This window comes from Balearica regulorum, chromosome 1 (assembly GCF_011004875.1).
Source record: "Balearica regulorum gibbericeps isolate bBalReg1 chromosome 1, bBalReg1.pri, whole genome shotgun sequence".
NCBI lineage: Eukaryota > Metazoa > Chordata > Aves > Gruiformes > Gruidae > Balearica > Balearica regulorum.
Genome location: NC_046184.1, coordinates 13,474,637 through 13,492,521, shown reverse-complemented (window position 1 = coordinate 13,492,521; position 17,885 = coordinate 13,474,637). Strand labels below are relative to the sequence as shown.

Sequence of the window (17,885 nt, the reverse complement as noted above, 5' to 3'; positions counted from 1 at the left end):
ACCCTGGAGTTGCCCCGGAGGGCAGAGGACAGCGTGCTCTCCTCTCCTTGGCACCATCCTCTCCTCATGTTTAACCACAATTTTTACTTAAATAAATTATTTTTTTTTCAGAAGTGTAATCACTGAATGCCCCTTTTTGTGGTCCCCCAAATTTGCAGTGCTTTGTTGCAGCATTTGTCATGTTTGACAGGTCATCTTTTTCATGGTTAAGCTTGAAGAAGTTGAGCATAGAACAGGTCAGCAAGCAGCCACATCACAGAAAGCCCTGCCACTCCTTCTCTTTCTCACCACACTCTTTCTTGCTTATTTTATCAGCTTAAATATCTCCTACCTTTAAAACACTTACAGCAGTTCATTTGTGGAAGAACAATACCTTTCTGTATCAGTCTGCATCCTTATGCTTGGGTTTGGTTGGTTTGGTGGGGGTTTTTTTGTTTTTGTTTTTGTTTTTGTTTTTTTCCCCTGTGAGGGACAACCACCCATCTCAGACACAGATATTTGGGAAGTTCCTGAGTGAGAGTGGAAGGTAGTGCTCCAGGCCTCTGTGTGGGTATTTGTGCACTGGTGTTCCCCCAGCTGTTTAAAAGAGATATATTTGTACCTTGTAAGCAAAACTCTCCTTATCGATTAATTGAACTGGCAGAGTGACTTACTGCCATACAGGCACTAAAGGCAGGAAAGGACAGAACATCATTTTTAGATTGGCTATAATTCAGAGATATTGCCTATGTTACTGTGTCTTGACAATATATTTAAAAAAAAAAATAAATTGCTCTAAGTTTAGGTACCAGCTATGGAGATAAATGTGCGGTCATGTCATTGCTGTTAGAAATACTGAGAAAAATACTAGGGGGACCGGGAAGACTGGACTGTACATGCCTGCGCTGGCTGCGGGAGGGTGATTGTGATGCAGAGCCTATGGTACTTATTTGGGCAACAGGAAGAGGCCGTTACTCCAGGGGAGAGGCCAGCCCTGGGTGCTGAGCTGGGGACCTGCAGGTTGGCCAGTGAGGGGCTCGGGGCATAGCTGATGTTTGAGTCCTGGCCTCTCCCGGAGCACAGATGTCTCTGTCCAGATGGTGCCCTGTATTTTCCTTTGGGAGTAATGGCTAATTAAAAAGGCTCACTACTTCAGTGACAGCTGGGAAGGTAAAGTGGTGGTTGGCTCTGACGTGATAGATGGAGAAACAGCCTCGGGAGTCCTTGAGTCTAATAGACATGGGGGTGGGAGCCCTGTGTGACACAGCTACGGAAATTTTCTCCAAGGCCTCTATTAGTCATGAGAGTAGGCAGCCTGCCTTGCCTGTGTGGCCTTTTAAGCAACAATTATGGAAAATATCCTAGGTGTCAAGGGGACTAAAGAGGGAAAGGACTCTTTTGGAGACTTACAGAAGTGAACTGTGAAGTAAATCCCCAATGAGATCAGTCATCCCTGGGCAAGTCCAAAGCCTTCTCTAACTTTGAGCTCCATAGCAGCGTACCACAAAACTTCTCCCCTTCGCACGAAAGCTTCCCTCCAAGCAAGGAGAAACATGGAGAGCAACATCCTCATTAGCTGAGGTGCGCTCTTCTACTTACGCCTCTGCAGTTCTGGCCCTGTGTTTCTGCTGCAGCAGTGGTGTACAAAAAGAGTGTAGTGGCTGAGACAGAAATGTGCCTGCAGCTTTGCCTGTCCTTGCCTTTGTGAAATGAATTTGGAGACTTCCAGTAGAGATCTTAGCACATTGCAGCCACAAAACCTGGCCTGAATGCTTGGATCATTATCAGTACAGACATTTAACTATAATAGCATTGAAGAAAAACCATTGTTTGTACTTGAAAAGTGAATTACTGGCTGCACGTAGAGTTAGCATGTCTAATCAGTAACCACTGCTGGTTTCTGGAGACCAAGGCAGATGATTTGGGTTGGACTTCAGTACAAGGTGTTGGGTATATCTATATATTTACATGACACCCAGGAGTATGTTAATGACTTGGCCAGTGTCAGTAACTGGTCATGACATGTCTCAGCAGAGGTGTCTAATGTGGAGCTGCTGAGACATTGAGGTAAGGTAGAGGTTCAGAGTGGGAAATGATGTCAGCTGGAGAGATGGCCAGAAGGAAAGAGGAAAAAAGAGGAAGACAAAGTTCTGAGGGGTAGAGGGGGAAAATGGAGAATGGAAAAATCAATCCACTGAAAGTCAGCAGGACTTATCTCAGAGTTGGGATTAAGAACAAAAGCAGTGGGGAGCTGTGAAACAGGAGGACAGATTCAGGATAGATACGGTGATGCTGATGGCACCTGGGATGTAGAGGAGGTTAAGCATGAGATGTTCTTATTCAGCAAAGATGGCCCAAATCAGGATGAAGTTGATCTTTGTTGCAGATGAGAAATTCTTGGCAATGGTGGTGGGCTGCACGTTCAGATGGGAGATGAAAGATATCAGGCAAGAAATGGTGCCATGCTTGAAATTCTTCAGCAATTCCTGGCAGACAGCTATCCACAGTGGTGCTAAATTGTTGACAGTCTTATCACCAAAGCCGTGGAGTAGGTAGATATCTGGGCTACAAATGTCCCTCCTGTTTAGGGAAGGGTAGTGCAGTGAAGCCAGTGCAGGCTCTGCTCTGTGGTACCTGAATGAAAAGTGCAGTCAGTCCAGCAGCTTTCTGGAAGAAAAGATGGCATCTTTGGCAAGATCTTGTGGGAGTTGTTATGTTTTCTGGCTTTTTTATTAAATTTGTTTGAAGATCTACTCTTCCAGGCCCTGAAGTTTGTGTGCACTTCCTAAAGCTACTGAGCAGAGAAATACCTGGAGAGAGAACGAACCCCAGAGGCAACATTTGCCACTGAAGGAAAGGACTGGACCAACATCTGCCCATGAGGTTTACCAAAACTCCTCCCCCAAACGTGCATTGCTGATCACATGCAGGCAAGCTTACTCAAACCGATGCATTGGAGTTTGGAGCAGAGAATCTGCATCAAAATAAACATCCAATTTCCTGTGTCATTGCATAGGTATGAAGAAATAGATAAAAAGGGGTTATAAGAATGGCAATGCAAATGCTGTACTACTATGTTTAAAAGAGAAAGGACATGCTATTAACAGAAAAAGCTAGTCTGGGCAGAGTAACACACCAGTGAGGCTACATGGCTTCAGCACTCCTCCCCGTGATACCTCTGGGTCTGAATCAGGCCCATACTCAGATTTCTGACCTTGAAAATGGTGGCTATTTAAAGAGCAGTAACTATTTTTGGAGTATTAAAGATCCTTCAAATTTGTTATGTGTTTATTGTAATGAAAAATGATGTTATTAGTTCAGCTGGTTGAAATGTTTTACGTGGAACATTAATCTTCTGAAAAATGAGGCTCTGCAGAAACTGACTCAGGGTGTATGATGGCAAATTATTATTTTTTAAAGAAAATTTTATATTAAGGAAAGAGGAAATATTTATTTTAAAAAATGTCACATTTGTGTGAAAAATATTAGTAGTTTTCCAAGCCAGCAAATCTTACGGTGCCTACAGTCTGTAAACTGGTGATTTATTCTGCCTAACTGAAGGTATGGAGTATTTTTCTGTTCTCTTCAATGAGGGATGGATTAGGCCCCAGAAGAGGCTGTCTGGTTATCATTATTTTTACACCCTTATGATGTTTTTCTGAGACATTATTTCTGTAAATTAAACTGGAAATCAGATGATGCCCCCTTCACTCAGCTTGTAAACAAACCTTTCTAGGGCTAGTTAGAGCATCCAGATTCCTTTAGTATATATCGTGCATGCTCAGAAGTTGTCTCTCAGTGCTGGGACTCTGGCCGCCCCAGTCCTGTGTCTCCTGGGACTGGAAGGAGAATAAGAGTTCAGGCTTCTCCCCCAAAAGAGAGATTTCTCTGCATCTGTGTAGCCTTGTACATCTTAACTTGCCTATGCGGAATTTGTTTGGTCACCTACGTGTATGTTCATAAATTGTATGCCTCTTTGGAGTAAATAATCAAAAAGTGGAGCATTCCCTTTTTTATAATGCAGTAGTTTTAAATAATTCTACTCATATGCATGTAAATGATTGTTTCTCAGCGTAACACTGCAGCCTGTTACTCAAAATTAACACAGACTATGTACAACTGAAAAAAAAAAAAAAGATTTTTGGATATATATTTTATTTGACAGTGGTTTAGAATATCATACAGTAAACAAGATTTCTGTAAAAGTTAATTTATCCATAGTGGTGCGTTTCATAAAAATAGTTGCTCACTTACAGCCTTTCTGTGACTATTAATACATGGAATTATATTTATAGAGATAGAGCTGTACAGGGTAAATTCACAGCTAACACTACACAGAAATATTATTTGGAATGGGGTTTAGATGATGTGCTGTCTTCACAGGTTATCGATTACAGCCGCATAAAGCAATTACTGCACAAGGAGTAGCTGTGAACTGTGCAAATTAGAGTTTATGCAAGCATAATCTCAACTGTTTTTCAGATTTCATTGTTTGCTTTATTTATACATAAAAATAAGATACTGGGACGTGCATCTACACTACAGAAGCATTGTCCAAAATCAGATTCAATAAATTAATGGCAAATTATATTGGATTCTAGTTCAGGGGATAAAGATTTTTTTTTTTTCCATTAAATAAGAGTTTTATAAACAGCTACATGGACTTGTGCTTTTTTAGAAATTATAAATGGATTTTTCTTTCAAAAAAAATTGTTTGAAAGCTGCAAAATCCTTGACTTGAGGCTTTTCAAATAATTGGACAGGAAGAAACATGCCTACAAATTTCTCAGTCCAGTGCAATGTTTGAGACATACAGTAATGTGCTAATTTCTTGGAACAAAGCCAATCTCAATCTAATTTTTCAGCAGAGCATGTGAGGAACTAAGATTGCTAGAGAACAATAATTTTTAAATACGAATTTTTGACAGTACTTAGCTTTATGATTTTTTTTTTTTAATTACCAATGTATTATTGCCCAGGATTTTGTTTTAATTTTGACAGACAAATAAGCATATGCACACTTACACAGACACATACGCATCTTTTTGAAACAAGTTAATGACTGATTGACTGAACTCGGAGTTATTTCCTGTGAAGGCAGACTGGAATGTTTACCTGGCACTTAAGGCTTGAAATTCAAAACAGACAAGCAAGAAAGATAAAACAAAAAAGACCAAAACAAAACAAAAAAAATGGAGGTAGGGAAGAAATGATAAAATGGAAACCATTTAAAAAATGGAAGTATGTTGAATTTACTGAATGAGGACACTGACAACTGCATTTCAGAAACCAGTCTAATTATTGTTAACGTGTGCCTGAAAGGCACCTGCTCTGCCAAACTGAGGGGACGAAAGGTGCGAGTGTCCTGACTAAATGTAGATGGGTGTGAAACATAGCACTGTTGATAAGTGAAGCTCTTGTTTTCTGCAGGAGGGAAAGGCCTTTCCTTAAGGAAACTGCAGCTTTTTCTCTGTAGCACTCTTCCTTTCATTGCAAGGGCCTTGCAGATGTCTGGGTTTTGAGCCTGACCAATTGGTTTGTGTGCTACCTCGCAGGATTTGGGGAACCTGTAGTAAATCGCTTTTGAGAATAATTTGCAAATACAACTCCACCCTAACTCCTTTCCAATGTACAGAAACATGGTTTGTTCACAAAAATGGCAGTAGAAATGGTATCACAGAAACTAATCCACCAGATTCCCCACTCCTCCCGTAGCGCCCAGTGAACTATGCTACAGGGTATTGCGTGGACTATCCCAAAGCGTTAACAGTGGAGATGTGTCATGGGTGTACAGTTCCAAACGATGCTTCAAAGAAACCCTTTAACCCCTGTCTAGATATGTCGAGAACAATTTATTTACAACATTTTAGCTCCATGAAAAGATCCTCTCTCGGTTTCAGCTTGCTCCGTGCAGTTTTATTTAAGGCGATGTTCCAGTTTGTGATTGCTCTAACTTGTTCCAGTTTCTTGATATAAAGTTTGAATGAAATCCAAGTCCTTCATGCAGTGGGAAAAAAATGCTAAAGCTACACTGCACTATCCTTCTCTGATGTACTGTCCTTCATATTGTTTTGGTTTCTTCCATAGCTGCCAAAGTCCCTAAAATGGAACTGGGACTTTAGGGTCGATTTTAAATCTCCATGTTGACTATATGCTCTTGAACTTATTAGATACTGTGCACTTTGTCATGGAATTACACACGTTTTCATTCCTCAATGCTTTGTGTATGTGTGTGATTGATAGTTAAAATAAATTAAAACAAACCAAGGTGAGACAAAAACTAAGAAGAATGTTCTGCGTCAGTTTGAGACAGTTAGAGGGCAACAGTCCCTTGCTTATCTGCTCATGGCAGAAGTACCAGACTTCAGAACGCTAGGTAGCTTATCTGAGCCAGGGATTTTCCACGGCCCTGGGGAGACTGTTGCCTTTCGAACTGTGGTGTTGGTGCTGCGAGTGCTAATGGCGTGGAGATGTCCCTTCCTGGGGAACTCGCTGGGTTTCCCGTCAGGGTCCCTCTGGCTGTGGTCCATATCGCTTCCAGGCGAGCTGCAGCGGTTGCTACTGTACGTCTTGGTAGCACCTGTATCAAGCTTGACATGGTCGGATGCTGCAGCTGACTTCTTCTCACTGGTATTTGTGGATTTGTGATCTTCTTTTTTGCTAAGAGATCCTCCTCTCTTGCTTTCCGGCTTCCTCAGCCTCCCAAACTGTTCATCACTGGTTCCAGCACACATGTGCTCTCTTGCGCCAGCCTCGATCATAACGCTGTGTCCCACCACTTTGCCTTCTGAGGTGGGCCTGCCACCATCAGTGGTCTTATTTTTGCCTTCTGAATATCCTTTCCAAGAAGCCTCTTCATGCTTTGACCTGTCTACCTTTTTAGGACTTGCTGACCTTTCTCTTTGTTCTCCTAACCTTTTCTTTTTGTGACCGTTCACCGAAAGCTCCTTTGGTTTCCTTACATCGTGTTCCCTCTTGATATCCCATGTTGCCTCTGGGCTTATCTGGTGAGAAGGGTCAGAGGGTGGGGCTATGTGTGATGAAGATAATGGTGAGATTATGTCATCGAGGGAAAGAGCTACTTCCGGCAGACCTGGGGAGGTGGCAGAGGGAGCACTCCAGGAGTTTGGTTCGTCTGTTGTAACAACAAAGAGAAGGGAGGTAAGAGCATGTTCAGCAGCACAGAGCGTGTATTGCATAGGCATATATGTATTCTGAGCAACATCAACGCCCAAACCACATACCAGACTTAAAATCCTCTGTTCTAGGAATACGAGACTTAAACTCCTCTGTCTCATATGAGGTGAAACTCCCAGGGTAGTCAATGGGGAGGAAAACAAAAATAATCTCCCTCCCCCCCAAAAAAAAGTCCAGAAGAAGCAAGAACCACAGGGCTGGTAACTGCAAATGCTGAAATCCTCAGTCTTTTTTTCATACAGATTCTGCTTTCCTCTGCCTACATTAAATTATTCTTAAAATAATAAAGGCACGTGTTCATGAAATCAAATTGCCTCTTTTGTAGCCGTATAATGGATTTCTTAGCTGGGCAATATCAGCGCTGTCTCTGAGGACAAATGAGAAGGACTTTCTGCCATCTATTAAACATGTCCCTACAAGCATATAATAATTGACAAGAATTTGTAGCTCAGATAAGGTCATAATTTAATTCTGTCCCATATTTTTTCTAAACAGATATAATATTGCAGTGTTTATGGCCCCACAATTCTTACAGGGTACTTACAAAGCTCTGCCTTTATATCACAGCGTCAGCCGCTGAGTGTCTTGGCTGTGCGTTTTGAATTTCTCCTGGTTACTTAGTCTCAACACAATATGGTTGGATTGTGCAGATCCCGTTTAATTTAGCTAAATAGACGTCTCCTTTGCTGAATCATGATGATTTTCCTAATCCATTGGTACAAACCATAATATTCTGAGATGCCTTTCTCTTGCATACACGAGCCTCATTTCTTTTGATTAACGTTCCGGCAGACAATGAACCCATCATGACTAATGACAGCACGACTCCTATTCTTACCCGTCTACATGGAGGTTAGAGAAATCACTGAACTTGGCTAATGTCATTCCCTATTTAGCACCATTGCCTGGCTCTGAACAGTATGAGCAATAATCTGTCAGAGATGAAGGACTATCTCAGGGATCCATGGAAACGAGGCGGAACTCGTGGCAAAAGCTGCATATTTCACGGGGGGAGAAAATGTAACCTTCTGGCTGAAAAACAAGCATGGACTTCTGTGGGTCAGGACTAGTATCTCTCGGTGATATCAACTGTCCTTTAAAAGATACACTTATTTTTCTCAGTGCTATGGCTGCCTTCAAATTATCACGAAGATGCACATCATCTCAAAAAATAGAATGGGTTTTACTGCCCAGCCTGGGATCTGCAGCTTGCTTGACTGAGACGGCACTTTTAAGTTAATAGCTTGATTGAGTGATAGCTGTCTTGCAGATAAAAATAGGAGAGACAATAGTGAGGTGGGTGACGTAAAGGGAGGAAGCAGCGCAGTTAGCTGAGGAGCTATTTATTTTCCCAGATGGTGTTTGTCATATGCTTTTGCATAATGAGCATATGTGTGGAGAGGATTAGCATTTGAGAGGGGAGAAAGTACAAGTTCTGTGTAAGACGAATAAACTTTGAGCTGGGAATCTAAATGGGCTGAGGGTCTCAACTGAATTTTTTAAAAAAAACCCCACACTTTCTTACCCTCCAGTTAAGGCTGAGTAATGTACCATCTGCTCCCTGCTTGGCACTTGAGCAAAAAAAAAAAATTAAAAGGAAGGCTCATGCATGTAGAGTGATCAGCTCTTAGGAGCTTGCCTACAAAAAGCATCTGCTTTGATGGGATGCTGCTTTTCTTCAGCGTCGCCCCGCTGGTGCAGGATGGCAGGCTGTGCCTGACAGGGGGAGGCGCAGACCCCACCCTGGCTCTTTTTAGATCTGAAATCCAGGGGATCCCATTTTGGTTAACACTTGAATCAGGGACCATGCATGGGGTCCAAGTCACCTTGCCTGTTTTTTTAAAATGATGCCTGGACTCCTCCAAGCAGCATGAACCTGCCTGTGTGCACCAGTGAGGTACCTGAGCACTAAACAAGCCACCTTGGGCCTTAGAAAATCAAGTTTGTGCTTTTTATGGCATTGTCACACCTCCCAAGGACAGAGGTGGTGCCAGGCATTGGCCTGACCAACGTATTTGACTTAACTAGAGTCTCCTTTCCCAGTTGTCCATGAGATGATGTTTTTCACTGAGTGGCAGTGAAGAGCAGTGGGCCATTACCAGACCTCGTGCAAGGCTCTGAGAGCATCTGAAGTTACAGAAATAGCTTGTTACTTTGGGAAGTATCAGCTGCACACCAGTAAAAACACCAAATGGCCTGAAGCAGCAAGATGCTTTCAGGTAGCAAGGTTACCTCTGTACAAAATGTGTGACTCTGCTCAAATCAGCTGTTCCTCATCCAGGAGGACAAGCCAGGTGACCACCATTCAAAACCAGAGTGGCAAACACCTCTCACGGCTCCTCTGAGATATGAAGGGCAATATTGTACCAGTTATTTGTGAGACACTCAGACAAGGAGACCTGGGGATGAGTGGCCTGCTGTTTTATTCCCTGACTGTCCCCCTAGACAATTTTCTTTTTTTTTTTTTTTTCTATTTTCTTTTTGAAGGGGAGGGAAAAACCACCAAATGTTGCAGTGAGAAATTGTAGTGGGTTATAACCGACTTCAGCAAAAGTGAATTAACATATTTATTACATATAATCATAGAATCATAGAATGGTTTGGGTTGGAAGGGACCTCAAAGACCATCTAGTTCCAACCCCCCTGCCATGGGCAGGGACACCCTCCACTAGACCAGGTTGCCCAAAGCCCCATCCAACCTGGCCTTGAACACTTCCAGGGATGGGGCCTCCACAACTTCTCTGGGCAACCTGTTCCAGCGCCTCACCACCCTCATAGTGAAGAATTTCTTCCTAATATCTAATCTAAATCTACCCTCTTTTAGTTTAAATTCATCACCCCTTGTCCTGTAACTCCATGCCCTTGTAAACCATCTTTCCCCAAACTAATATAATGATTTATAATAATATGTAAATATAGATATCTATGAGCTAGATCATGCAATATTATAGGCATTACTGGATTTCTGCCTCTCCTCCAGAAAACCCTAAGAAAAATAAAACTTGACCAACTAAGCAAGAAGACTCCTAGCCACATCTTCAAGGGAAGTTTGGCTGTGGGAGAGCCCCAGATGGGCCACTGGCTGCAGTTTGTTTAAAACACTGTGCCTTCTTGCTGGGGAGGCACCTGTATAGGCTGTATTTCCAGTGGCTGGAGGAAAAAGCTGCCATGAACTGAAACTACCAGTCATAATGCATGGCAATATAGTACTTGCAAGTAGGAACTCAACAAAATGACTTTCCATAAGATTTAAGTACCATCGCTCTGAGACAGCCCAAACCCAGACTAACTTGTTTTTTTTCTTTCAAATGAAATGAAATTATGTAGAAAGTCATCCTTGGCCTTGGTAGATGTTAATGTCAACAAGTCATTGTTGCAATACATCACTGGCTAGTGAGGAGAATACTGATGTGAAGGTATTGTCACCAGCTTTCCTCTAATGTTTGAATATTATGGGAAAATATCAAAATTACTAGGGTAGAGCAAAGTGCAGTAATGTAAGTAATTTGTTGCTCAAAAGAAAAACCTTTTAAAGAGATGTGTTCAAGCCATAAGGGTTCATTTGGACTTGTTCAACCAGCACTAAAATGATTGCTTTTCCATAACAAATATAAACAGGAGAAAAAAAAGTAAAGTTTTATTCTGTAGAGCATCTAAACTAATGATTTCTCTTTATGCTTATTCTGAGGTTATAGCTGCATTTTGGAGACATTTATTAATATTTCTGAATAAATATTTTTTTTCTGCAATTTTTAAGCTTTATATAAAACCTGTGTGCTAAGTGTGAACATAACCTACTTTTACTGTCTGCTATTCCAAAGTATCTCAAAACATTTTGCAAACATATTAAATCAGAGACAGAACAACTATTTTACTTTTTTCTTCCTTCACCTCTGGGAGCAACTGAAGACAGTATTTGCTTAATAGAGCATGAACTACTAATGCCCAAACAACTTACAAGCAGCAGTGACGGATATCACATTCAGTTGAAACTACAGGAGAGATTTAGGGATGATGTAGTTTTAAATTTGTTTTTGACTTTGTCACTATGGATATCATCCTTACCGGGGGAGGAATTGTTTTTCAAAGGTATACATCTTACTGAAGGCTAATAGATGCCTTTCTCCCTTCTTTGAAGGGAGAAAATCTCCCTTGACCTACTAATTTAGACAAGATAACTGAGCTGGGAGCAGCACTATAATCTGTCACTGTGATGGCATTTGATTTGGTATAATTTAGTAGGTGTTTTCTGGGTGGCTTTTAGTTTCCATAAGCTACTGGTATGCAGGTTGGTGGCACTTCTTCATGGGATGTGTAAGAATGACTCACCTGCGACCTGTTTTGCATAACTCCCAGGCAAGGAGTAAGTTGCTAACTGAGTAAGAGACACCACAGACACAAGATCTTGAGTGTGTAGGAGGACAAGTAGGACATGAACACAGCCGTTTTGGAGGAAGAGTGACAAGGGGAAAACATCAGGAGCAGAAGTTTTCTGTCTAAAGGCTTTTTTGTTTGAGGTAGAACTGCCACATACATGACTTGTTGGCTTGCACACGTTTAATGGTGTGGAAATGAAAGCACTACTCTCATGTACCTACCTGCTCCTTTCTCAGCTAAAGCCTAGTCCTCTACCCAGTTCTTGCTGATGGCTTATGTCTGAGCCACTGGCCTCGCTGCTCACGGAGAAGAGAGGTGTGCCTGTCTCACCTTCTGACCATTGCCTAGGTACTAAAAGTCAGAGGAAAGAGCTCGGCCTACTGATAAGTTTATTTAATTTCCTGCAATACTTACATTTTTTTACAGGTTGTCCTTCTAAGATTCTGTCAGATCTAGTCTTGGTGTGCTTATCTGCTCTGTCAAGATCTCAGGTCAAGAGAGATTAGAGCTTGGATTTCTTACTAGTTACTACTACCAGTTACTACTAATATTTTAAATAATTGCTTGGTAGTTCATCAACAATGTGTGATTTTTCATCATAAAGTTAACCATAAAGTACTAATATTAATTTATTTCAGAGTAATGTGAAAAGTAAAAATGACATCGCATTTTATTACTTAAGTACAATAAAACCTTAATGCCTTTTTAATTTCCAAATTATGTCAATAATGAACAATATATTAAAGCTTTGAATGCTTTCAGTAGTCTGAATGAAACATTTCCTGAAATGTTTAAGCAGCTGTTTTCGTATCTTCCCAGAACTATTTTCCTAGGGAATCAAAGAGTTTTTGATTAAATAAAAAATATGGTGCTTTTTTTCACCCCCTACTTTTTGTCTGAAATTATGTATTGCCAGAAGGTGGCAAACAGTTCTTACAGATGCTGCTAATAATGAAAATGGGACAAATTGTCCCCTGGTGAGTATCCACTAATGTTGGCAGTGTTACACCAGGAATGCGTTTGGCTCTTTCTCATTACAGCTTGACATGTCTGTGATGTTCCTGATTTCATTGGTCTCCTGCAGCTCGTCTTTAATGCTCTTTAAGGAGGGATATTTCAGAATATTTGAAGAATCTTTAATCTTTCATCCTGGAGCTTCCACAACCCAGACATACAGCACCCTTTGTCTCCTGAAACAAATGATTCTCTGAGGTTTTGATGGTTAGAAAAGCTTTTGGTACCTTCTGCCCAGCTGTCAGCCTCGAGAAAACATGACATGCCATGCCACCCTTTCCCCTAGTCTCTCCTGGAAAGTGAATGACAATGGGCTCTGCCCCCACCTTACAGGCTCCCCATACTTCTGGCTATAAACTTGCACTTCTTGTTAATTATTCAATAGTTCTATGCAAATGTTTTCTCACAAATTACCGTTTGCTTGGCTTAAAATTACACTTTGCTTGGCTCCCCTTCCACTGCTCTTATCCACGTTCAAAACCTTCCTGACGAATTGCTCTGGAAATAAGCATCAATGGATTTAGGCACCTTGTGCTGTGATATGGTCCTTTGTTTGGTCAGTCACCATGGGCACATCCAGGTGGGATAGCCTTTTCATTATTATCATTGTCCTTATACTCTTTTTTTTTTTTAAAAAAAAAAAGCTACGATGGCAGTGTGTTATGGATGCAAAATGTTGATTCTATGCATGAAAATGACATACATGCCATATACATTTACAAAAATAAATCTAGGTTATACTCAGTTTTTTGTCATATAAACTACTGTCCCTTTCCTACACATGCAGTTAAGTGACCTGTTTGGTATTGTGAAGTCTTGGTTCTGGTGCAATGAAAACCTAATCTAATTTCTTACTGTCTTAATGTAACCACATTCATTATACTGCTTGCCTCTTTATGCTCAGCAATGTCATGGTAACTCTGAATGTTTATAGTAGCTTGTAAGTCTAACTTTGCTTAAGAATGGAATTTTGATGCTTTTTAGTAATTTGTTTATTTGAGTTTGTACATTTGTTTTTGCAAAGGTTGAGAATGGTTGGTCAGGGTAACTGGAGTGCGTCATGAAAGATTACAGGAAAACAATCATGCATCTGAGTCCCTGCTTCTTTTACTTCTGAATTTTGTGCTCGGTGTTTTCAGAAAAGTAGAATGACTCATTGTGAAAGACTGGTGTTTGGAGCATGAAACAATGCCAGGCCTAGTCTCTCTGTGACCAGAGTCACTGTGCATTTTTATTTTCCTCACTGGTCTCATACTGGAAGAGGGGGGCGCTACTATTACTGGGAGCTATTGGTGACATGGCTTCTGCAGCTGTCCACTAGAACTGTAGAGATGTGAATGTAAATTTAGGGTAAGCAAGGAATACTTTTATCTCCTCTGTAAACTTAAAACATTTAATTTTACATGCAGAAAATCCAGTCATTGACCTATTCCAATGCCGGGAAGCATAGCTTTACCTCCTGCTTTATTCAGCTCCCAGTGCCATTTATACTCAGATGCCCTTCTTCTTTTCATGTTACTAATCAGTACTGATGAGCAACAATTTAGTTCTTTGGGTTCATTATGTCCATCTTGCATGGGTTCATTATGTCCATCTTGCATTGTATACTTTACCTAGATAGTAAATGGAAGATGCCCCAAATATTTTTACAGCAGAGATGGTGTTCATAGAGTCTTTGCAAGGGCCATCTGATGAGACTTTGAATGATCTCAACTCAGGTGAAATTGACTTTCATCACAATTTCTGTACTCTGCATGGAAGTTTGTTAGAAAAAGTGCTTTCATGTTCAGAGATCTAATTTCAGAATTATTGAAACACACCTCAGAAAGAGCAGATTGTTAGTTACGCTTGGAAGACCAAATCTGCAGAAGCTCAAGAGATTATATTGCTTGTTTTTGGACCTAAGGGAACTAAGGGAATGGAGAGAAAGGGAAAATTTAAACTTGGTGCAAAAAGGGCAAAACTGCATATTGTGAGAAAAAAAAAATTAAAACAACCCTTCAGAAAAATGCTGAATGTTTCCTTGAAACAAGAAAGTCACACACATTGATTTGTGTTGGCTTTAATCTGCAGAAAATGCTAGGGATGAAAGCACTTTTCAATTTTTTATGTAACGTATTCTTTAAAGATGGTTAACAAAGAAACATGGGAAATGATTGATCTGACTTGGAGAGCTCCTGTTCTTATTCTGCACTGTTTCTGATCCTACGCTATACTCAGAGCATCTTCAGTAAATCCCTTTCCCTGAGTTAGTTGTTTAATTATGGCACTGCTTCACCAGTATTTTACTGTCCTAATCACTTGAGATAATAATTTAATTGCCTTACAGAGTCAGAGAGAAAGAGGTGTCTCAGAAGACCTCTGGAAACAAATGTCTGCTCTTCTGTTGAACGTGTGTGCAACCAATGTTGGGGAGCTCCTTCTGGGAAGCAATTCACTATGATTTTGTAATAATGCCTAAGCACTGCATCATTTGACACTTTCCAACATCAGTCACATCTTACAACAGGACAAGATAATTTTAACACTGCTCTTACAATAGCAAGACTAAAAAAAGGCAATTTTTCTATGCAGAAAAAAACTACCTAAAGTGCAGAATTGGTGAGGGAAAAATAATCAAGAGCCACACTTACAAACAGGTTATATTTCAGACCTGAAACAGGTAAATTAATTGAGTAAATCAATTTTCTAATTTACTGTAATACTGTTCTGGCTGTGAATCTTAAGGACAGATGATTATGAGTAGTTTATCACTCATTTCAAGACCTATTTTAGCTTCTTCAATAGATATGGATCTAGTAAACAGTCCTATCCATTAAATATTTAAACCAATTATCATGATCACTAATCTGAGTGAACTTGGTAAATTTGATTTTTCCTTGAATCAAGTTAATGTACCTGCATAAATGTTACAGGATTACTCACTAATACTGCGAACAGCTGAAATGAAAAGTTGCAGCCTGTACAGTGCTTTTATCCTCCACTGCAAGCTCCTCACCGCTGCGTCAGTGTCAAGTCTATGGACAGCCTAAGTGCTAGTCTTGAGTGATGTTGCTCTAACCACCCATTATCATTCACTGGGTCCTTCAGGTGGTTTGATACCCTTTTTGAAGAGCTGAGCATCTCACATATCTATCTGATCAGAGCTACTCAGGTAAAAGAACCTCGTCCCCTCAGTAAAGAAGGTTTTATTTTTTCCTGTGTGGTCAGGCAGTAGGGTAGAAGCTGCAGAAACCTCAGCAGTTCTCTTCCAGAACCATGCTGGAGCAGGAAAATCTACATTGTAAGTCACCGTATAATTAAAAAAGATAATGACTTTAAAATTAGTTTTTATTAATAGAATTAAGCCACATTAAGTCATAAAAGGTGTTCATAAATATGTTAATAGAATGTGTGTTATTAATGAAAAACATTCTGCAGAGACTGAATAATTTAAGAGTTGGATATTACACACTTAATTAAACTTAAATATTAAAATTATTAATTATCACAGCTAAAATGGGCATTAATGGTAGGCATCACATCCTGTCCAGTCAATAAATAGCTGTCATTATTAAAGCTTTGTAGATAATATATAAAATTTATTTAATAAGTGAGGAACTCAGAGCATTTTGACTGTATATGAAGCACCCCTAGAAAAGTTGTTTCTGGTAGGCGCTGAGTGTTGGCGGTTCTCACTTAAGATCTCAGCAGGATCTTAAGCAAAACATATAACTTGGTTCGAATGCATCCTTATTTACAATGCTCATGAATAAGTATTCCCATCCTGCTTAGGGCAGAAGCTGCAGAATTAATTTAGTCTTTCTCTAGAAAACTCTTTTCAGACCGGCGGCCGCTGGGCACTGAAGGTGCAGCACTGACCCTGGGACCATGCTTGCTGTTGGGGCTGTTGTGGTATCTGATATCTTTTGGATGCTGAGACAATTTTCTCTGACAACAGTATAATGAGATGGAAGTGCACGAATAAATGAATGTCACATTGTAATATTCAGCTCCTAATGAGTAAACACAAACTACATGTTGTTAGAAAACCCAGATGTTTAAAATTCTGGGTTGCATATGTGTTGCTGTAGCTCAACAAAATATAACATGCTCTATGGTCATGTTCGTTAAGCGTCGGTTGGAGAGTGATAGTTACCTCATATTGTCAAAGTAAAAAAAAAAAAAAAAAAAAGCAGTTCATTTTCTGAGGGTTTTTTCCCAAGCTCGGAGTAACAAGCTGTAACCAATCTGACAGAGGCCGTGAGCTCTGCTGACCTCTCCCTGCGGTTGACCACAAAGCATCAGCCGGGAATTGCACCACGGGATGGCACAGTGAGAAGGGCAAAGGCAGGACCAGCTGCAAGTCCCTGTATGGGCAAAGCTTGCCTTCTCCTCTCTAATGGCTGGAATAACATTTTTTTACGTTACTCTCTGTGTGACTATTTAGACTCATCAAATTTCAGATGCCAACGACTAGAGCCGTAAGAGGCTCTGTTAGTTTAATTTAGTCCTTGGTATCATAGCACCAGGCCACCGGCAAAGCTTTTCTGATACAGCTTGATTGCCTCTTGTTGTACTTTTATATAACTTTTCGTACTTTCATGGCTGTGCTTTTGTTCCTAAAAGAGCTGATGGCTGCTTACGGATTCTTTTAAGCAAGTTAAAAAGCCAAACTTTTTATACCTGCAGATCAATTAAAAAAGTCATGTAAATCGGTTCAAAGCCATTGTATCTGAAGTTCAGCTGATATTCTAAGAGAGGGAGTCTTTGTTGGGAGATACAAAGATAAAATGTGCTTGTTCCTGTCAAGCCAGAGGAGGACACACAATAGTTTCTGGGTCCTTCTAAAGAGTATGAAGTTTGACCCCTCCAAATCACTGTTTACTTAAAAATGTAGATGAGTGGCTCCGCTCTCCTTGGGGGAAATGCATGCTATTGCAGAAAACTGACTGCGCTGAAGAGATGTGGAACCAGTTTTAGATGCCCTGAAGTGTGGCCACTAAAGCCGTTATTGCACAGCCTTCGTGATGAGAATTATTGGTCAAGGCCACAGGAACAAAGGCTTGTGCTTTCATACTGTCCCCTTCAACACGGAGCTCTATGTAGTAAGGTAACCATCACAGACACGCAGGGAAGCTAACTCCGATCAAGAACGAGTCGGAGTGATGCAGTCTAGCTATGAAGTGGGGGCCCGTTGTGAGTTTGCAAATGGGAGGGACTGTGAAATGAGCAGCAGGAGACGGATTTTATGGCACGTTATGCTGCAATAGCAGAAGCCTGGACTTTATCCTATGGCAAACTGCAAAGATACAGTAAGTATTACCGAATTCCTGTTT

General features: G+C 40.6%; 1 protein-coding gene across 7 annotated transcripts in view; it reads right to left on the bottom strand.

Moving 5' to 3' along the window:
* Positions 1-4,117: 4,117 nt before the first annotated feature.
* MAGI2 (membrane associated guanylate kinase, WW and PDZ domain containing 2) overlaps positions 4,118-17,885 on the bottom strand; it is a 770,610-nt gene continuing 756,842 nt past the window's right edge. For 6 of the 7 annotated variants that reach the window (XM_075774424.1, XM_075774656.1, XM_075774500.1 and 3 more), the window contains one exon: positions 4,118-7,114. In XM_075774424.1, coding sequence (XP_075630539.1) covers positions 6,315-7,114 — 800 coding nt within the window. In that variant the 3' untranslated portion in view covers positions 4,118-6,314. The remainder of the gene's footprint in view (positions 7,115-17,885) is intronic. The other variant, XM_075774880.1, reaches the window with a different exon arrangement.